The 22,073-nt window shown below is 39.9% G+C and overlaps 1 protein-coding gene across 2 annotated transcripts in view; it reads left to right on the forward strand.

Moving 5' to 3' along the window:
• NUP153 (nucleoporin 153) overlaps nt 1-22,073 on the forward strand; it is a 76,099-nt gene that overhangs the window by 52,613 nt on the left and 1,413 nt on the right. Inside the window, exons 15-21 of one of the 2 annotated variants that reach the window (XM_065885289.1) lie at nt 6,870-6,995; nt 8,829-9,446; nt 12,247-12,441; nt 14,657-15,544; nt 17,480-17,836; nt 18,521-18,793; nt 21,774-21,942. In XM_065885289.1, the coding sequence (XP_065741361.1) occupies nt 6,870-6,995; nt 8,829-9,446; nt 12,247-12,441; nt 14,657-15,544; nt 17,480-17,836; nt 18,521-18,793; nt 21,774-21,942 (2,626 nt within the window). The remainder of the gene's footprint in view (nt 1-6,869; nt 6,996-8,828; nt 9,447-12,246; nt 12,442-14,656; nt 15,545-17,479; nt 17,837-18,520; nt 18,794-21,773; nt 21,943-22,073) is intronic. The other variant, XM_065885290.1, reaches the window with a different exon arrangement.

A 22,073-nucleotide genomic window follows, 5' to 3' on the forward strand; every position in this document is an offset into this window, starting at 1 on the left:
ATTTAAGGTAGTTATCAATATGTATGTTGCTGTTACCATTTTCTTAATTGTTTTGGGTTTGTTATAGTAGGTCTTTTCCTTCTCTTGTATTTCCTGCCTACAGAAGTTCCTTTAGCATTTGTTGTAAAGCTGGTTTGGTAGTGCTGAATTCTCTTAGCTTTTGCTTGTCTGTAAAGGTTTTAATTTCTCTGTGGAATCTGAATGAGATCCTTGCTGGGTAGAGTAATCTTGGTTGTAGGTTTTTCCCTTTCATCACTTTAAATATGTCCTGCCACTCCCTTCTGGCTTTCAGAGTTTCTGTTGAAAGGTCAGCTGTTAACCTTATTGGGATTCCCTTGTATATTATTTGTTGCTTTTCCCTTGCTGCTGTTAATATTTTTTCTTTGTATTTAATTTTTGATAGTTTGATTAATATGTGTCTTGGCGTGTTTCTCCTTGGATTTATCCTGTACGGGACTCTGTGCTTCCTGGACTTGATTGAAAATTTCCCTAACATGGGAAAGGATATAGTCAACTATAATCTCTTCAGACATTTTCTCAGTCCCTTTCTTTTTCTCTTCTTCTTCTGGGACCCCTATAATTCGAATGTTGGTGTGTTTAATGTTGTACCAGAGATCTCTGAGACTCTCCTCAGTTCTTTTCATTCTTTTTTCTTTATTCTGCTCTGTGGTAGTTATTTGCACTATTTTATCTTCCAGGTCACTTATCCATTCTTCTGCCTCAGTTATTCTGCTATTGATTCCTTCTAGAGAATTTTTAATTTCATTAATTGTGTTGTTCATCGTTGTTTGTTTGCTCTTTAGTTCTTCTAGGTCCTTGTTAAATGTTTCTTGCATTTTGTCTATTCTATTTCCAAGATTTTTGGATCATCTTTACTATCATTACTCTGAATTCCTTTTCAGGTAGACTGCCTATTTCCTCTTCATTTGTTTGGTCTGGTGGGTTTTTTCCTTGCTCCTTCATCTGTTGCGTATTCTTCTGTCTTCTCATTTTACTTAAGTTACTGCATTTGGGGTCTTCTTTTCGCAGACTGCAGGTTCGTAGTTCCTGTTGTTTTTGGTGTCTTCCCCCAGTGGCTAAGGTTGGTTCAGTGGGTTGTGTAGGGTTCCTGGTGGAGGGGACTGGTGCCTGTGTTCTGGTGGATGAGGCTGGATCTTGTCTTTTTGGTGGGCAGGACTGTGTCTGGTGATGTGTTTTGGGGTGTCTGTGAACTTAGTATGACTTTAGGAAGCCTCTCTGCTGCTCATGGTTGGTGTTGTGTTCCTGTCTTGCTAGTTGTTTGGCATAGAGTGTCTAGCACTGGAGCTTGCTGGTCATTGAGTGGAGCTGGGTCTTAGCGTTGTGACGGAGATCTCTGGGAGAGCTGTCGCTGACTGATATTACGTGGAGCTGGGCGGTCTCTGGTCGTCCAATGTCCTGAACTCGGCTCTCCCACTTCAGAGGCTCAGGCATGGCACCTGGCTGGAGTACCGGGACCCTGTCGGCCACACGGCCAGGTATGTGGGGCGTTTCTTGCCTTTTGGGAGGTCTGAGGTCTTCTGCCGGCGTTCAGTAGGTGTTCTGTAGGAGTTGTTCCACGTGTAGATGTATTTCTGATGTATTTGTGGGGAAGATGGTGATTTTCACGTTTTACTCCTTTGCCATCTTGAAGGTCGCCCACTGTGTTTACTTTTGATTACAGCAGTTATTGTTACTCTTCTCTTGGTATCATATTTGATGTATTATTTCAGGAACATCCTGATGGTTATAAATTTGTCCTCCGTTGTGGGAACCAAGCAACAGGGAGCTGTGCTGTCGTTTGCTCCTGTCACTGGAACTACTCCTATTGCTGCAGCTTTGCTCCTAGGCCACCACTCACCAGATCTAGGCATGCTTCCAGGAGCCGTGACTGCTGGTTACTGATCCCAGGGCTGCCCACCAGGTCTCACAGAGGTGTCTGGTATTAACCTGTCTACCAGTGCTCTCAATACCAGACTCGCCTCTGTGCTAAGCAGATGTCGTCATCTGAGCAACAGGAGAGCTCCCTCAGCGGGTCTCTGGCCGTGGAAGCTCTATAAATGAAATGTTACAGGAAGTTCAAGGGTGGTCTACATTGTAATTACAGTGGATTCCATCTGTAGGTTTACTCTTGAGTTCACAAGCATTTTTATGCGTAAGGGTTATGCCAACCTCTGCAGATAGTGATATATAATTCCTAAACTCAAAAAAATGGGCATAATTGTGGGAAAGAAATGAATATTCAGACAATTAAACCATAGGCTTTTGCTGTGGTGGTGGTGGTTTTGTTTCAAGTATTGGGTGTTTGGGAAATGAAGAATAATCTGGGCTGAGTTACTCAGGTCAAGAATTCTGAGTAAGGGCATTTCTCACCCAGCAAACAGCCGAATGCAAGAGAACAAGAGGAAAAGCATGGCATACTTTGAAAATCGCAAATAATTTGTCATGAGATTGAGAGGTAGCTTTAAATTCTAAAAATTCTCCGAATGCTATGCTCAATAATTGGATTTTAATCTGAATGTAGTAGGAAAACATTGGGTGGTTTTTATAGGGGGTGAGATGGTGCCTTGGCGTAACAGCAGTGTGTTGAGTGGGCGTGTGGGTGAGAGTGGGGTGTCATATGCTGAGACACCAGTTAAGGGGCTGTTTCCTTATTCAGAAGTGTTTTGTTGACTATCTGCTGAGTTTGGGAATTTTTAAAAACTAGATCCTCCCTCAAAAGGTAGATTTAAAAAGCTATCAAAGAGCCAGGACCTATAAGCTAAGAAAGTCTTTGTCTTTGGATGATCTGGAAGACAAGAGCATAGGTTACAAGAGTGGCACAAAATAAGAATTTGACTGGTATGTTTTCAATCCTGATTTTTGTTGAATAAAACAGCCCTGTGTAAGAGAAAGTAATAAGCATATTTCAGGTGTACTTAACACATGGTTTTTTTTTCTTTAATGTTACTGTGAATTCAAGAAGAATAAACCAATTCAAATTTCATTTTCATGCCTGGTTATGAAGGAAAGGCATTGAAGTCCTTCAGTTTTTATTTAATGCTTTACTAATGGTAACAAATGAGTAATAGTTTGTTAAAACAACTTTGGTGTTTCATTACATCTGGGGAAATTATCCAGATTTTTCAGGAGTTTATTATGAGTGGCATATATAGAATTGTTCTTACATTGAGACCTCTGTTTCTCACCACTTCTGTCATTAAAAAGCTGATGAAAATGTGGAAGTCATGATTACGCTATGATAGGAGCTAATTTTCCCATTATCTTCATTTTCCATCTCTTTGAGTACACTTTAGGAAATCCTTAAAATTTACCTTAAGTTGCTAAAAGCAATTCAATTTTGATTATAAAAGAAGATAGAATGTGATAAAGTAATAAAAGCATTTTTCTTTGTTTTGACACAGTTGTAAGAGATAGGTATGGTGTTTTGTTTTTTGCACATTTTTATTAGGTGAAATTGACATAAGATAATCATTTACAGGGAACAATTCATTGGTATTTAATACAATCACAATGTTGATTGTGTCTAGTACAGTCACCACCTCTAACTAGTACCAAACATTTTTATCACTTCCAAAAGGAAACCTGTACCCATTAACCAGTTTTTCCCCATTTCCCCCCACCCCCCGCCCCCCAACTGCTGACAGCTACTAATCTGTGTTCTATGTATTTATCTATCCTGGAACCATACAGTGACTTTTTGTATCTGGCTTCTTTCACGTACCGTTTTCAAGGTTCATCTGTCTTGTAGTATGTATCATTACTTCATTGCTTTTGTGGCTGAATGATATTCCACCATATGGATACACCATAATTTATCTGTTTATTCGTTGATAGACATTTGAGTTGTTTCCACTTTTTGGCTATTGTGAATAGTGTTGCTGTGAATATGCATGTACTTGTATTTGTTTGAATACTAGTTTCAGTGCTTTGGAGTGTATACCTGGGAATGGAGTTGATGGATCAAATGATAGTCCTGTATTTAACTTCTTGAGGAACTACAAAACTTTCTCTCAGCAGCCGGCCCATTTTACATTCCCATCAGCAGGATTCACATTTCTCCATGTTCTCACCATGTTTACTATTTTCCAATTTTTGATGATAGCCGTCGTAGTGGGTATGAAGTGATACATCATTGTGGTTTTTGTTGTTGTTGTTTTTGCGGTACACGGGCCTCTCACTGCTGTGGCCTCTCCCGTTGCGGAGCACAGGCTCCAGACGCGCAGGCTCAGCGGCCATGGCTCACGGGCCTAGCTGCTCCGCGGCACGTGGGATCTTCCCGGACTGGAGCACGAACCCACGTCCCCTGCATCGGCAGGTGGACTCTCAACCACTGCACCACCAGGGAAGCCCTTCATTGTGGTTTTGATTTGCATTTATTTCCCTGAAGACTAATGGTGTTTAGTATCTTTTTTTTTTTTTGGAACAGAGAAAGGTTTATTGCAGGGCCAAGCAAGGAGAACAGGTGGCTTATGCTTAAAAAACCTGAACTCCTGTTTAGCATCTTCTCATGTGCTTTTTGGCCCTTTACATATCTTCTTGGGAGAAATGTCTGGTCAGGTCGTTTGCCCATTTTTAAATTGGTTTGTCTTCTTGTTGCTGAGTTGTAGCGTTTTTATGTAGTCTGGATACTAGATCTTTATCAGATGTGTGATTTGCAAATATTTTTTGCCATTCAGTCAGTTGTCACTTTCTTGATAATGTCCTTAGATGCACAAAGATTTCTAATTTTGGTGAAGTTCAGTTTTTTATTTACTTGTGCTTTTGGTGTCATATCTAAGAATTCATTGTCAAATCCATGGTCATGAAGATATACCTCCTAGGTTTTCTTTTAAGAGTTTTATGGTTTCAGTTCTTATGTTTAGGTCATTGATCCATTTTTTTGTTAAATTAATTTATTTATTTTTGTCTGCGTTAGGTCTTCGTTGCTGTGCACGGTCTTTCTCTAGTCGCGGCAAGTGGGGGCTACTCTTTGTTGCGGTGTGCGGGCTTCTCATTGCGGTGGCTTCTCTTGTTGCAGAGCACGGGCTCTAGGTGCACAGGCTTCAGTAGTTGTGGCTCGTGGGCTGTAGAGTGCAGGCTCAGTAGTAGTGGCGCACAGGCTTAGTTGCTCCGCGGCATGTGGGATCTTCCCAGACCAGGGCTCGAACCGGTGTCCCCGGCATTGGCAGGTGGATTCTTAACCACTGCGCCACCAGAGAAGTCCCCATTGATCCATTTTGAATTAATTTTTGTTTATGGTGTGAGGTAAGGGTAGGTAGGGTTTTTGAACTACTTTACCCACTGCTTTTAAATTGGCAAGCACTTTAGAAGAAAACCCTGATTATTTATATTTTATTATGGAAAATTTCTAACATTCCCAGAAGTGGAAGCGTAGACTGAGTCCCCATACACACTTTACTGAGCTTCAGCATTTGCCATTTTGTGACCAATCTTGTTTCTCTCTCCCTCCTTCCTTCCTTCTCCCCTCACACACACAAACACACCTATCAGGTATTTTGAAACAATCCCAAACATATTTCATCTGTAAACAGAAATATAATGACAAAATGATTATTGTACTCACAATATAGATCTCTTATTTTAAGTATAAGGATATGTTCGTTTTAGCAAGTTTGGGAACTATGAAAAGTAAAAATATCACTCTTTAGATATAAACAGTCAAAATCTTCTGGACTTTCTAACCTACTCTTTCCCATAACTATGCTTCTAAGAATGATTTTTTGTGGCTGCATAGCATTCCATCATGTCAGTGTTCTGTAATTTATGTAGCTAGCCCCTTTTATTAAGTATCATCCAGGTTTTCAATATAATAACTGAAAGATATTTTCAATCATAGGATGAATTTATAGAAATGAAATATTTGGCTTAATTAAACATTAATTTTTTTTAACATCTTTATTGGAGTATAATTGCTTTACAATGTTGTGTTATTTTCTGCTGTATAACAAAGTGAATCAGCTATACGTATACATATATCCCCATATCCACTCCCTCTTGTGTCTCCCTCCCACCCTCCCTATCCCACCCCTCTAGGTGGTCACAGAGCACTGACCTGATCTCCCTGTGCTATGTGTCTGCTTCCCAGTAGCTATCTGTTTTACATTTGGTAGTGTATATATGTACATGCCACTCTCTCACTTCATTCCAGCTTACCCTTCCCCCTCCCTATGTCCTCAAGTCCATTCTCTGTGTCTCCGTCTTTATTCCTGTCCTGCCCCTAGGTTCTTCAGAACCTTTTTTTTTTTTTTAGATTCCATATGTATGTTTTAGCATACGGTATTTGTTTTTCTCTCTCTGACTTATTCCACTCTGTGTGACAGACTCTAGGTCCATCCACCTCACTACAAATAACTCAATTTCATTCCGTTTTATGGCTGAGTAATATTTCAGTGTATATATGTGCCACGTCTTTATCCATTCATCTGTCTATGGACACTTAGGTTGCTTCCATAAACATTAATTTTTAAAGTTTTTTTTAAATCAGTGTTGTAAATTGCTGTTTAATCGAATACCTATTTCACACAGTGTTTGAACTCACCCCTGTTGCCATATCCTCTTCAGGGTTTCGGTCTGCTGAAACTGGTGAACTTATTGGTAACAATTACAGATTATATATAGTTTATATAATTTTTTGTCCTTCTGGAGGAGAGAGATGTACAGTATGGGAAATAGTATTTTTTGCTTCCTTGTAATGGCAAGTTAACCCTGTACTTTAAATCATTTGTTCATTATCTTTGAATTACAGTGACTTTTTTGGTGTTTTGTTTTTTTTTTTAAGATGTTGATTCAAATTGACTTTGAGAGATTTTTAATACATGTAACTTGCTTTTTCTTAGCATAATATCTCTTACAATTAAAAAAAATTACAGCTCAAGATATCACTGCAGTGAACAGTCCAAGCTGTAAGAAGAAACCAGATGAAGATTTCAAGGGCCCTTTCAAACCTGCAAAAACCCTGAAAGAAGGAAGTGTCCTAGATGTTCTGAAGAACCCTGGTAAGATAATGGCTGCCCTTGAGATAATCTAAAATCTTAATTGCAAAATCATGATCTCATCTTAATATCATTTGTTAATACTTTGTTGTACTTCAGGCTTTTAAAAAATGATGTCTAGTTTGATAGGAGATTGGCTTTTGAATGTAGATGTAATCACATGTAACTTTTTAGGTGCAAGACCTTAGAAACTATCTCTTTAGAATTTAAGGACTCTGCACTAAAATGGAATCTCTAAGGGGCAAGTATAGAAGGAGAAAATGTGAATTGCCTGTTAATTAGAGATGGGCCAGTAATTGGAAAAAAGTAAATAAACCTGATGATATACCTGGACATGTATCTCTCTGAGAGCATTGAACTGCCTTGTTCTCAGATTATTCCCCAGTTGTGGTATATATATAACAAAGCCAGGTGGAAGGGAAACATGCTGACTGTAACACGCACACACACACACAGGATAGTACTCACTTCAAATAAAATAAGATATGAATGTTAGTGGGTAAGAATTTGAAGATAATGAATAGAAGTCCTCAAATAGGAATAGGTTTTCAGTTTGAAAATCAAAGAGGATAGTATAATTCCAACTGGGATGTATACTATAAGAATATAAAAGTGTTTATAAGATAATCTAGTAGCTCAGAAAGAATTTAGATTTATCCAGCACATGTGTTCATGTATAACTGCATATGAGTTTCAATAATAAGGTTGGATGCTACAGCAAGATTTAGAGGGATTAGGTGTTTTTGGTGTAGCTCCCATTTTATAGATGGGTATTACTGCCTACTAGAGTCTCAATATGGACGGTTTTATGCAGTTATGGGCAGGACTCCAGAATGCCTGTGTTAGGGTGAACTAAGTGGTAGTCAGTCAGCATCAAATGCATATAGGTTATCTTCATAGAAGTTACACTTTGCATTCATAATGCCCACTCCTCCCCTCTTTTAAACTTTTTAAATAGCAAAAATTTGGAGAAGTTACATGTTCTCTTGAGGGAAATCAGGAAAATCCAAAAAAGTGGGAGGAAAAGAAAACTTGTAACACCTTGAAGCGGTTACTGTTAAAATTTTGCCAACCTTAGTGACTCAGGTTAATCATTAACAAAATAGTACATTTTCCTCCTTTGGGAGTAACTGAAGTATGTGGGATTGTTTTATCTTTAGGCAAAAAATAGCTCCAGGCTGGATTATTTCTTGGTACCACTAGAAAACCTCTTTAACAACCTTCTGTATCATCTTTCCCTCTGATTTTCTTTTCCCTTGATGGTAAAGGCTAGAGAAACGGGTGTTTTTTTGGTGTATGTAAAATAAAAGTTAATTGGTCCAGAGTAAAGGATTGAAAGGTCATTTCTACAAATACAGTGTAGTTTGAGTGAAACTCAACTGTTACCAGTTTTGATAGCACAAAGACTTTTCCTCATGGTTTTTTTCCTTATTTCATGGTTCTATGTGTATACCTTAATTAAGTCTCAAATTAGGTATTGGTTGAACTACAGTAAACAGATTCCTAGAGGAAGGTGATATACTATAAACCAAATATCTCTTGTAGACTTTTACCTAGGTCTGTCGCTTATTAAATATGTGATTAGTACTAGAAATATAGCTTAGGTGCAAAACTACTTTTAAGTAGTCCATCTTGGACTGTAATAACTCTGTAATTAAGGTAAAAATGTTTCCTCCCAGGAATAATATTTTTATCATTAACAGCTATTACTCTATAATTATTGTCTATATTAATATTATTAATATTTATTAATGATTAATAAATAATAGAGAGGCTTTCTAATCAAAACATGGACTGATCTTTTCCTTCCTGCTCCCCTCTTCCCCCGCACTGTAGGTTTCACATCACCAAAGGCAGATTCTCTTGCTGCTCAACCTACCACCACAAGCCTGGTAGTTTATTCAAGACCAGCAATAAGTAGCTTTTCTTCTAGTGGAATTGGGTTTGGGGAAAGTTTAAAACCTGGGTCATCGTGGCAGTGTGATACCTGTCTACTCCAGAACAAAGTTACAGACAACAAATGTGTAGCCTGTCAAGCAGCAAAATTGCCGCCAAAAGACACTGCTAAACAGACTGGAGCTGGGGCACCAAGTAAAAGTGGCAAACCAACTGTTTCTGCACCAGAGACAGGCTTTGGAGACAAATTTAAACCAGCAGTAGGAACTTGGGATTGCGATACCTGTTTAGTGCAAAATAAACCTGAAGCGATAAAATGTGTAGCTTGTGAAACACCGAAACCGGGAACTGGTGTTAAGCGAGTCCTTACGTTGCCAGTGGCTTCAGAAAGCGCTGTTACTGTGGCTGCTTCCTCCTCCAGCTGCACTGAGACCACTGGTGCCTTAGGATTTACAGATAAATTCAAAAGGCCCGTGGGATCTTGGGAGTGTCCAGTGTGCTGTGTTTCTAATAATGCAGAAGACAATAAATGTGTGTCCTGTATGTCTCAGAAACCAGGTACGTTTATGGCTGTTTGGAATAATTTTGTTCATTTCTTTACTAGAACATTTTAATTTATTCTCTGTAAAACAGCTAAGAATAACCTCAATATTTTAGATGTTTCAAGATGAGCATTTCCTCATATGTCTTAATTTTTCTGAACTGTCTTGAAATTAAAATGACTTGCTTGGGACTGGAACTGCATGTTCTCTTAGGAGAGGCTGTGTTAAAATCAGTCCAGCATTTACTTTGACCTCTTTTTTTGTATGTAGTTTTATCAGAAGCTTCTTGCTCTTCATGATCATTTTCAAAGTTGGCTAATATAGATGCAAAGGTCTTAGAACGGGGCAATCTTTCTCAAACCTTTACACAGAATAAAATATTCCTTTGTCTCTTTTCCTCTAAGTAGAAGTGAGCATGGCCAGTGGTCATTTACACAGCTGGTTTCATTGCATTATGAGAAGGCTGTGGCTGAATGTTAATGGTGATACCTGTACCTGTATGCGCTATCTGCCAGAGACACTGCAATGATCATAAATTACTGAATCATTAATGAAAAGTTCTATTAGGTAACCAGAAAAATGAAGTTAGAGTTGAGTTTTTCCTGTTTCTGTTCAATTTTGAAAGAGTTACTGAAGATTTACGTTGATCTTTAATTCATTTGGAATTAATTCATTTGACTCTGCTGTGTTTGTAATGCTATTATATAATTATTTGGTACAGATATATGGTAACATGGATACTAAATAAAACATGTTATGAGTATCCTGGGAATTATACTTCCTATTTTTATTGCATTATCATGGATGTGTGATTTTGTGTCTGCAATGGAAAGCTCTTGAGTTAATAGCCCACATCCCTCTCTTAACACCAGGGGTGAGCCATATTTCTGATTCCTGCTAGACATCTCTACAAGAATAAGATTTAAGAATCTTTTTTCCGAAATATTTTTCTCTTTCCATCTGGCATTCTTCCTCTTCCCCTTAACAAAAAAAAGAAAGAAAGCTCTTGATGCGTGTAGGAAACGAAAATTTATTCTGAGTTGATGGGTCAAACATATTTTTGATAAGTCACCTGGTGGCTTTTTGGAGGATAGATTTGAAGGCAGCAAAATTTGGAAACCAGAGGGCAGGTTAGGAAGCTGATCAATAATATAGGTAGAGATAGTAGTGATATGTACTAATAAAAGCAAACGGGGTATAGAATAACGTACGGTTGAAGATATGTTGATTTCAAGCTGCTGAAGTTGACAGATGTGTGTGAGGCCTTTGGATATACTGATAATGGACCCTCTGGACTGGAGATACAGATTTGGGAGTCATTAGCCCATAGTTTTCAAGCAAGTCATGGGAGTAGAGGTGGTGTGAGGTGAGTGAGCAGAGCACATAGAGCAGACAGCCTAAAACTGGACTCTGCCAGCTTCAGAGAGTAGCAAGAATAGAACTTCGGAGCAGTTAATCTTTTAAATGAATAGCCAGAGAGGAGAAGCAAAAACCACGTGGTACTAGTTGCTTTTTAGGAGGATGGATTTCAGGGGAACAAAACCAGAGGTCTCAATAACAAGGCTATTAAGCAAGAGATGAGGGGGCTTGAACCAGAAGAGCAGTAGAAGGGTCAGAGAAAGAGAAGGAAATAGATCGGAGAGGTGTATAAGGGAAGAGTTGTCATCTAGCCAAGGTAGCCAGGTGGATAGTGGAACTACCAACAGAGAGATACCACAGGGATGAAAGCCAGAAGTGTGGGCCTCAGGTATGGATGGGAAAGATTTTGTTGGTGGTTAAAATCATCAGAGTAGATGAGAGCTCATGAGAAGGGCAGTGGACCAAAGATGGCACAATTTTATTGGCAAGATGGAAGAGAACATACCAGTAAAACACAGATCAGGTAACTGGGGAAAGTGACAAGAGCTAGAGGACATTTAGAGAAGTGGGGTTACCAGAGTGAATGGCTCCCCTCTCAACACCGTATTTCTTCATGCAGCTGTGCCTTGCTGAGCCATCCTTCCTGTGCCGCCGCATCTGCCCACAAAATTGCTAGTTCTGCTTAAAAATGTAAATACCACCCCTGTGAATCCTTCTCCTATCCCATAGTAATTTCTTCTCCGTACTCTTGTCTAGATCATTTGTCACTCGCCGTCTTAGTGATGGTGCTGCTCTGCATTTATGTTCGTTTTGCTTTCCCCCCTTTTAGACCAGAAACACCTTTAGAAGTTAAGCAACATTTTATTCATCTCGATATCCCCAGAACCTAAGCACGGCATGGTGCTTAATAAACGTCTATTAAATGGCTGCCTTATAACAGAAATGCCACAAACATAGTAGGTAGTGTTGAGTTGAATTGCGAAGTGGATAAAAGAGCACTTCTGTGCAAAAATAGTCATTTCCAAGCCAGAGATCAGTGCTTTGAAATCTTGAAATGAATATTGCCTGGGCTGTGTGTTTTATGAGTCAGGCTGTTGCCTACAATTGAGAATGTGTGTTTTATAATCTGTGATGTGTAACACAATTGGATAGATTATTAAGGAAAATTCAGGCTTTTAGGCTCTGATTTGTGAGCATGGTTCTTAAAAACCATGGCTGTTCAAACTGGGGATTAAAAGGGGGCTCATCACTGAGCAAGGTGAGTGTGAGTTGCTCTTTTGTAAGATTAAAAGAAATCTGAGATGTCTGTACTGTTTTTAACAATGTGATGTTGAGATTTCTGGCATTTTCTCTTAATAGGAAACACATTAAAAACTGTACATTAGACTTAGTGGTGTCACTGAGATCTTGACATAATGTAAATCCGAATTTTCCTGTATTTCCCCATTATTTTTTAGGAAGTTCAATACCTGCTTCAAGTAGCAGCACTGTCTCTGTCTCTCTGTTGTCTGGAGGCTGCCTAGGATTGGACAAGTTCAAGAAACCTGAGGGAAGCTGGGACTGTGAAGTGTGCCTAGTGGAGAATAAAGCAGATTCTAACAAATGCGTAGCATGCGAGAGTGCAAAGCCGGGCACAAAGTCTGAGTTTACAGGTAAGGTGTTGGCAAAGTGCCTCCTTAGATTACCACTTTAACGTGAAATATTTACAAACAGCTTTGGTTTTAAAACTATTCATTCTCTGTTGAAAATTCATGTAAAATGAGCTGTTGTCCTGGACTTTTAGCTCATATCTGTCTCTGAATTATTATGCAGTTGAATTGTGTGCTAGTCTGCAGTGAAGATAAGTACATTTTCTATTTTATTTGTTTTCATTTGAGAAGGAAAATGCTGGTTGCAGCCCACTGAATTAATTAACATGGCTAAGGGGATACAACTGGTTTGAAAAACACTGCATTTGGGTTTTAGGAGATCACTAAAGCTCCTTATGTGGCTGCTACCTTATGGTCCCTTTCCCGTTTTCCCCACCTGTAGTACAGTAATCAGCATACCTTTAAACCTTCCTTTTGAGGCAGAAGTGCCTTTGAGATCCTTTGAGTCAGAGGTGATAACTAGTTAATTATTGTCTTTGGCACCTTTATTTTTAGCTTTCTGTCTAATATCACTTAAGGTATTTCAGAGACCGTGTGGATAGCCATTTGCTTTTGAGATTTTTTTTTTGGGTGCGTTGGGTCTTCGTTGCTGCATGTGGGCTTTCTCTAGTTGCGGCGAGCGGGGGCTACTCTTCGTTGTGGTGCGCGGGCTTCTCACTGCGGTGGCTTCTCTCGTTGTGGAGCACGGGCTCTAGGCGCGTGGGCTTCAGTAGTTGTGGCTCGTGGGCTCAGTAGTTGCAGCACGCGGGCTCTAGAGCACAGGCTCAGTAGTTGTGTGGTGCTTGGGCTTAGTGGCTCCTCGGCACGTGGGATCTTCCCAGACCAGGTATCAAACCCATGTCCTCTTCACTGGCAGGTGGATTCTTAACCACTGCGCCACCAGGGGAGTCCTGCTTTTGAGATTCTGATATAATTTTTCAAATAAGTTTCTTATGGAAAGAAAGTGGGGTGGGTAATCATTAAAGGGGGAAATCTGAAGACAAGCAATTTTTACAAGCCCTTGGCTGCCACTTGTCTTTATTTACATGTGGGTAAACAGAGTAATGGATGAATACCTTGGCACCGTTTAATGATTTTTGTGTTGAGCCAGTCATTCAAGTGCTTCATTTCTAGTTTATTCCACTACAGCGAAGAATTCTGAAACCAAGACTTTGTTCTTTTCAGTATAGTATTTTTATTTTTTAAAATATTGCTTCCAGGGCTTCCCTGGTGGCGCAGTGGTTGAGAGTCCGCCTGCCGATGCAGAGGCCACGGGTTTGTGCCCCTGTCCGGGAAGATCCCACATGCCGTGGAGCGGCTGGGCCCGTGGGCTGTGGCCGCTGAGCCTGTGCATCCGGAGCCTGTGCTCCGCAACGGGAGAGGCCACAACAGTGAGAGACCCGCGTACCGCAAAAAAAAAAAAATATTGCTTCCACTCATATAATTCTAGTTCTTTGGTGCTAAAAATCTTAATTCTTAAGTAAATAACACATGTGCTCACAGGATTTAAAAAGCAAATTATGACAGGATTCCCAGTGAAAAGTCTCTCTCTTGTCCCTATTGGCTCATTTTCCATCCTTCCTGCTCCACCAATGGTAATAGCTATCTGTGGTTAGGTTCTTGTAACTCTTTCAGTGTTTCTTTATGCACATCACAAGCAAATATACTTCTGTTCTCTCTATTCTTACTTCTCTCTCCCTTGTTAGAAAAGGTTGTATACCACACCGCCTTTTTGCACCCTTGACATTACCACAGATTAGCTTGGACTTTGTTCTTCCTTTACAGCTGCCTGGATTGCATATGGCATTCTGCATATCTTTGAGTTTATCATTCAAATAAAGACTCAGCTGTAGACTTGCTGGGTCAAAGGGTACATGTGTCTGTAATTTGGGGTAAATATTGGCAAGTTGCCCTCCACAAATTTTGTGCTGATTTACACATCCACCTGCCATGTCTGGAGTGTCTGTTACTCCTAGTCTCATCACCAGCACTGTGTTATCAAACTTGTTTGATGTCTGTCAGTCTGATAGATGAAATGTGGCACATCAGTGTAGTTATGAGTATCGAGATGCTGAATATGGGCAACTTGGTTCATGTTTACTGCCATTGTTAAACTAATACTCTTCGAAGTAGGCCTTTTCAGAGTTGTCCCATGTCCCTTTACTTTTCAAGGTTAACATTCTGTTTGAGAGCGTAATATTAATTCATTTTCTTTTTGGTGTTTCTTATATTTTTGAAGGCTTCAGCCCATCTTCCTCATCTTCGAACCCAGCAACCTCATCCTTCAAATTTGGTATTCCATCATCCTCTTCTGGGCCTTCTCAGACTTTAACAAACACTGGAAATTTTAAATTTGGAGATCAAGGAGGTTTCAAAATAGGTGTGTCACTAGATTCTGGGTCTGTAACCCCTTTGAGTGAAGGCTTTAAATTTTCTAAACCAATAGGAGATTTTAAATTTGGAGTTTCATCTGATTCTAAACCTGAAGAAGTTAAAAAAGATAGTAAAAATGATAATAATTTTAAGTTTGGACTTGCTTCTGGTTTAAGCAATCCGCCTTCTTTAGCTCCATTTCAGTTTGGGGTGTCTAGTCTTGGGCAGCAAGAAAAGAAAGAAGAACCGCCGAAATCTTCATCTGCAGGCTTTGGCTTTGGTTCCGGTGTCATTAACCCTCCCCTTGCTGCTACTGACACCACAGTGACCTCTGAGAGCAAGAGCAGCTTCAGTTTTGGAACCGTGGACACCAAGAGTGTCCCAGGGGCTCCTTTCACATGTCAGACGCCAGAAGCAAAAAAAGAAGAAACCCCTGCCTCCAAAGGAGGGTTCGCTTTTGGCAGCGTGGACCCTGCCCCCCTGCCATCTGCCTCGTTGTTTGTTTTGGGAAGGACAGAAGAGAAACAGCAAGAGCCTGTCACGTCTACATCTCTAGTGTTTGGGAAAAAAGCTGACAGTGAAGAGCCAAAGTGTCCACCAGTGTTTTCCTTTGGGAACTCAGAGCAAACCAAAGACGAGGGTTCTTCCAAGTCTTCGACCTTTAGTTTCAGTATGGCAAAGCCATCTGAGAAGGAATCTGAACAGCCAACGAAGGCCACTTTTGCTTTTGGAGCTCAAACCAGTACTACAGCTGGTAGGTATTAAACATTGTTGTGTTTTTTTTTTTTTTTTTTTTAACAAGGTGTCAACAAAGGTAGCAAGTCAAGGAATGGTTTATACTGGAAATAGTTGAGAGAGTACCAGTAATAGAACTCTCTGGGAAGCAGCCGAGGATTCGGCTCCTTCAGAATCCCCTCCGTGATTCTCATGAAGTTATCTGCATATCTAATTTTGAGAAACACAGCTCTAATGGAAAGCCCACAGTATTTGCACATTTGTCCATGACTTACTCTCTTCTCTTTGGGCTTTTATAATCAGAATTGACATATACTGTTCAGGAAAATAAGCATTTTTTTCTTAAGCTCATGAAATATTTTTTAACTAATAAAATCTTTATGTACAGGCCTTCATTTACAAATAGAGATAACCAGTCTTCATCTGGCATTTAAGGAACATAGACAACAAATATAAATCCCTGAGAAATAGAGGTGATTATGAAAACTAAGATCTGGAAGAAAAAAATGAAATAGTATTTTTAAAAGTTAAAGAAACATGGTTTGTGAAATAAAATCATTGTGTGGACTGAGGAGCAGGGGGCGGGGGAAAACAGCTGATAATTGGATTAGTGAACTGGAATTTCCCAGAACACAATGCAAAAGAACATGAACACTTTTGAATAATAAATTAGAAACACAAGAAAATGAAAAATTAACCTGAAAAAAAAAGTATGGAATTCCACACATAGGTGTGGGCAGTTTTTGTCTATAAAATTCTACTTAAATTTTAACACACCCTTCAAAGGAAACAAAAACTAAATTATACATTATTATTTAGAAAGGAATAAAAATGAGATAGGGTCTAATCGAATTTAATCCTGGTATCGCTATACTGTTTCCATTGAAATAGACATTTTTAACGTCCTGTTAAACCACCTGAAAGTGAGCTAACGTGTTCCATTTTCTGTAAGTTATACCAGTGCCCATACCACAATGTGACCAGCCCTGTCTAGTAAATAGTGTTGGAACTGAGATGTTATTGGAACAAGTTTAAAAAACAAGTCTTCTACTGAAGGTAGCTGGATTCAGGGTCACCATATAAAAAATCTTTCTCTTTTCTCCAAATCAAGAATAAATAGTTGGACAGCATTTCCCATTTGTATTTACTAACATTTCCAATTTGTATTTTATAATATCAGCAGAACCTGCAACATGCTAAAGAATTAAGAGAACATAAAAGGCGTGTTTTATACTTGCTCCTGAGTGAGAACATCCTTTACTCTCCACCTCACTCCCAATATAATTGCAGTTCTTAGAGGAATTTTTGTGGAGCTTGACAAGCTAAAATAATTCTAAAATTCATGTGGAAGGGAAAATATATAAGAAATTTTGGGGAGAAGGGTACACATACAGTCAGGTAGGTTTGCCCTACTAATATCAAACAATACTACAAAGTTACAATATTTAAAATAGTAACAGTAACTGTAGAGGTTTAGAAGTTTAATACGTGGTAAAAGGTAGAGTTACAAATTAGTGAGCAAAAGGGTACACCAGTCAATAAAGGCGGCAGAGAAAATTGGCCATTGTTCAGATAAATTGAAGTTACAATCCTGCTAACATAAATGGCGAAATCAAATTTATAAAACTGTAGCTATCTCCTATTGTCTGAATTTGTTATCCAAAGTATCCAGTTAGATTTGGATTTAAGGAATATTTTTTATTTTTATTAATCTGAATGCCAGAGGTTTTGCTATGTTAGACAAAATTCATAAGCCATAAAAGAAAAGATGGATATATTTGACTGTATCAGAATTTAACATAACAGATGTCCATTTGATGAATGAATCTATATTAAAAACTTAATGATTCTGTTTTCTAATGGACTCGTATTAGACTTTAGGCTAGGAAAAAATGCTTTCTGGTATTACTTGTTTTTAAAAGTTTTTGTTTATTTCTTAATTTCTGTCTTATAGATCAAGGTACAGCAAAGCCAGTTTTCAGTTTCTTGAACAACAGTTCCTCTAATTCAAGTACACCAGCCACTTCAGCTGGTGGTGGCATATTTGGTAGTTCCACCTCATCCTCCAGTGCGCCTGCGGCTGCCTTTGTGTTTGGACAGGCCAACAGTCCTGTGAGCAGCTCTGCCTTTGGGAACTCTGCCGAATCCAGTACATCTCAGTCTTTGCTATTTTCTCGAGAGAGCAAACCAGCAACCACGTCGAGCGCGGGCACAGCCGTCGCCCCATTTGTCTTTGGTCCGGGTGCCAGCAGCAGTGATACTGCCGCCTCTGGTTTCAGCTTTGGAGCTCCCACCACATCAAGCTCTGCAGGTACTTTTAAAAAAGAAGAGACATGTTAGTTTGAATGGCTTTCATTGTAAGCAGATGAACTCTTAGCAGATAATACCACAAAAGAGCATGGCCGCTTTTAGGTCATCTCTACCCAGCGTGTTGTAGTTATTCACTCTGTGGAATGATGTGCATTTTGTGTATAGTTTAAGTAACTCTTGGAAGCAATATTTCTAATCTCATTAGGAGTATAATCTTTAGTTTTTTCAAGTGTTTCTTGTCTTTTTGGGGGGTTTTGTTTTGTTTTTCTTTGCAATGTTAATTTGTAAATAGCCAGACGCTGAAGATTATTTTAATAGACATTAGTCCTCATTATGCAACGGATACATAGTCACAGCATTAGCTGATTTCTGCAGTGTGTCACACTTCTGATGGCAGATCAGTTGTCTTCTTAGATTTATCTCTTTAAAGACCTAAAAATTTTGGGCTGTTAAGATAGGAGTCTTGTTAATGAAGTTTTTGTTTATTTGGATTTTATATGGTTTTACTAAATAATGGTAGAATTGTATTCTTAATCAGTATTCAAAACTTGTCTTGATAAGATCTGTTCAGCAAGGTAAGAGTCTGGAAAGAAGCTTGAAATGTGCTTTTCAGTTTATAGCGATTTCTTGAGGCTTATCTCATTTTAACCATCATGGTAATTTCAGTATTTCTGTGGGCCTCTAGGATCCTCCTTTGTATTCGGCACTGGACCTTCAGCACCATCTGCCAGTCCAGCGTTCGGTGCTAACCAGACCCCAGCATTTGGACAAAACCAAGGTGCCAGCCAGCCTAACCCCCCAGGCTTTGGGTCTCTGTCATCTTCAGCAGCATTATTTTCTGCTGGCTCTCAGCCTGCGGCACCTACTTTTGGGACAGTGTCGAGCAGCAGCCAGCCTCCTGTGTTTGGACAGCAGCCTAGTCAGTCTGCATTTGGCTCAGGAACAGCTCCTAATTCCAGTAAGTATGTAGTACTCATGTCCTTTGTTTCCGCATTTGGGTTCTGTATGTCTTAAATACAATGTTTTTCTTTGAACTTTGAAACCATGCATGTCTTTTTTTTGTTTGTTTTTGTCCCTTGTACTTGGCAGAACAGAGATGTGTATTACCTATAAACAGCATTCCCAACTTTCACACAGTTAAGCACTTCTTTTTGGCTGCATTGGGTTTTCGTTGCTGTGCGCGGGCTTTCTCTAGTTGCGGTGAGCAAGGGCCACTGTTCGTTGTGGTGCGTGGGCTTCTCATTGTGGTGGCTTCTTCTGTTGCGGAGCACGGGCTCTAGGTGCGTGGGCTTCAGTAGTTGCGGGACGTGGACCCTAGAGCACGTGGGCTTCAGTAGTTGTGACGCACGGGCTTAGCTGCTCCGCGGCATGTGGAATCTTCCCGGACCAGGGCTCGAACCCGTGTCCCCTGCATTGGCAGGCGGATTCTTAACCATTGCACCACCAGGGAAGTCCCCCTCAATTTACTTTTTTTTTTTTTTTTTTTTTTTTTTGCGGTATGTGAGCCTCTCACTGATGTGACCTCTCCCGTTGCGGAGCACAGGCTCCGGACGCGCAGGCCTAGCGGCCATGGCTCACAGGCCCAGCTGCTCCACGGCATGTGGGATCTTCCCGGACCGGGACACGAACCCGTGTCCCCTGCATCGGCAGGCGGACTCTCAACCACTGTGCCACCAGGGAAGCCCTCAATTTACTTTTAAACACACCTGTTGAGATTTTACTTCTACTTGTATTACTTTTTAACTTCCGAGTGGTCCTCTTTGTTCTGTGGATGTCTCCTTTTTATATCCTTCTGCTTTTGTTTTAGAAGCGTTTTCTATTGATCTCTTGAAGATATTAATGATGCAGAGGTTTTTTTCCCCCTTCTTAAAGCGTTTGCTTAGTCAGTTTTCTCCAAATTGCTTTTCTTTATTATTGTTTTGGTCTCAGTGTTTCTTATGAAATACTTTCCTCACGTGTTTGGTGCTTCTTGCCTCTCCACTTGCAGTGTCTGGGGTTTGTTTTAATTGTAGTAAGCGTGTTTAACGTGAGCTCTGTCTACTCTTTCAGCAGAGTAAGTGCGCGGCGCAGTGTCGTTACCTCGGCTCAGTATTGTACAGCAGAGTTCTAGGATGTACGCGTCTTGCATGACTGACACTCTATAACCTTTTGAATAGCAGCTCCTCGTTTCTTCCCACTCCCAAGCCCTCCTCTGCAGCCACCATTCTTTTAGCTTCTGTGAATTTGCTTATTTTAGATTCCTCACAGAAGTGAAGTCATGTAGTACTTGTTCTTCTGTGATTGGCTTATTTCACTTATGTCCTCCAGATGCATGCATATTTTCCCATATTGCAAGATTAACATTCCATTTTATGTATATATGTCATTTCCTTTATCTGTGTATCTGTCTATGGATATTTAGGTTGTTTCTACATCTTGGTCATTGTGAATAATGCTGCAGTGAATGAGAGAGTCCAGCTATCTTTTTGAGAGCCTAGTTTCAAGGCTTTTGGGTAAATACCTAGAATGGGATTGCTGGATCATATGGTGGTTCTGTCTTTAACTTTTTGAGGAACTTCCATACTGTTTTCCATAGTGGCTGCAGCGGTTTACATTTCTACCCACAGTTCACAAGGGCTCCCTTTTCTCCACGTCCTTGCCAACACTTGTTATTTCTTACCTTTTTGATAATAGACAGTCTAAGAGGTGTGAGCTGATATCTCCTAGTGGTTTTGATTTGCATTCCCCCCGATGGTTAGTGAGGTTGAGCATCTTTTTATATTTACCCGTGTGTTGTCTCTGGAGAAATGTCTATTCAGGTTCTTTGCCCGTTTTTTAAATTAGGTTATTTGAGGGGTTTTTTGGTTTGGTTTTGGTTTTTGTTTGTTGGTGGGGGGGGAGGTTTGCTCTTGAGTTGTAGGAGTTCCTATGTATTTTGGATATCAGCCCTTTATCAGATATATGGTTTGTGAATATTTTCTTCCATTCTACTTATAACTTTATGAGTGCAGGACACCTAAATACCACTCAATAATTCATTGTATGTGGTTAGGGCTTACAGATCTTGAATATCATTGTAGGTTTATCTAATAACTGGCTTGTCCTCTTGGGAAGAACTGGATGCTAGTACAATATCTTTAGGTCTTTCCTTTCAGACTGCCAGATTTCCCAGAGAAGATTCTTCCGGTCTCCTTCCTGAAGGGTATATATACTCCTGATTGCCAGTGGTATGGGAGCTGAGTCAGGGCAGAAGGCTGCCGCTCTCAATATTCATTGTGTCAACCTATTCTGAATGCTTCTGTTTTCAATATGGTATCTTTGCCTTTATGTGTGATGTCCCCTGGTCCAGAGGCCTCTCCAGAGACTAAAGTTCTATTCTTCTGCTGGGTAGAGGAGATTTATTATCCTGTTTGGTGCTGGGGAGGGATTGATCTAGGTATCTGCTTCTTAAACAGATACTCTTACCATTCTGCTGGGGTGTTTTCAGTCACACCTTCATTCTCACTTCCGGAAGTACCTGGAACCTAAGCCTTTTGGGTATGTTTAGTATAAATGGAAAGACTTCTGTGCTTTCCTTTGCTGCTAGTTTAGTACTTGGCTCCAGTTAGCCTTCCAGCTTCAAAATTTTGTTGTGTTGTCTCCTCTCTCCATTTATTGTAAAATTCCCTTTACTGTTATGTTAACGTAATTTTGAAGAAGATAGAGGTAAGTATGTTTGTTGATTCCACGGTCTTAGCGAAAAGTCCACTTTGCCCTTTTTTCCTTGGTCATGGGTGAGTTAGGTCACTTGTTTGAGGGTGTCAGGTATATATTGTGTGAGTGGAGAAAATACTTAATTTTCTTTAAGTGACCATAAGAGCTTTAACCCTTTACAGGTTTTTGTATGTAAAGGTCAGAGTCATTACTAGAGGAACCATCATTTTTACCTTAATAAAGCTTTTCTGCTTCATCTATTGCAGGTTCTGTTTTCCAGTTTGGCAGCAGCGCTACAAATTTCAACTTCACAAACAATAATCCATCAGGAGTGTTCACGTTCGGGGCAAATGCCAGCACACCTGCAGCCTCAGCCCAGCCCTCTGGCTCGGGGGGCTTTCAGTTTAGCCAGTCTCCAGCGGCGTTTTCTGTGGGGTAAGAGAGCTTTTTGTTGAAATGGAGAATTTAACATAGTGAGGGTGTGTGTTTGTGTGTACGTGTATAGGATCACCAAGGTGCGGTATGGTTGAGGTAAAATCTATGTTCTCCATCAGTTTACCATATTA

This window comes from Phocoena phocoena, chromosome 10, assembly GCF_963924675.1.
Source record: "Phocoena phocoena chromosome 10, mPhoPho1.1, whole genome shotgun sequence".
Lineage (NCBI taxonomy): Eukaryota > Metazoa > Chordata > Mammalia > Artiodactyla > Phocoenidae > Phocoena > Phocoena phocoena.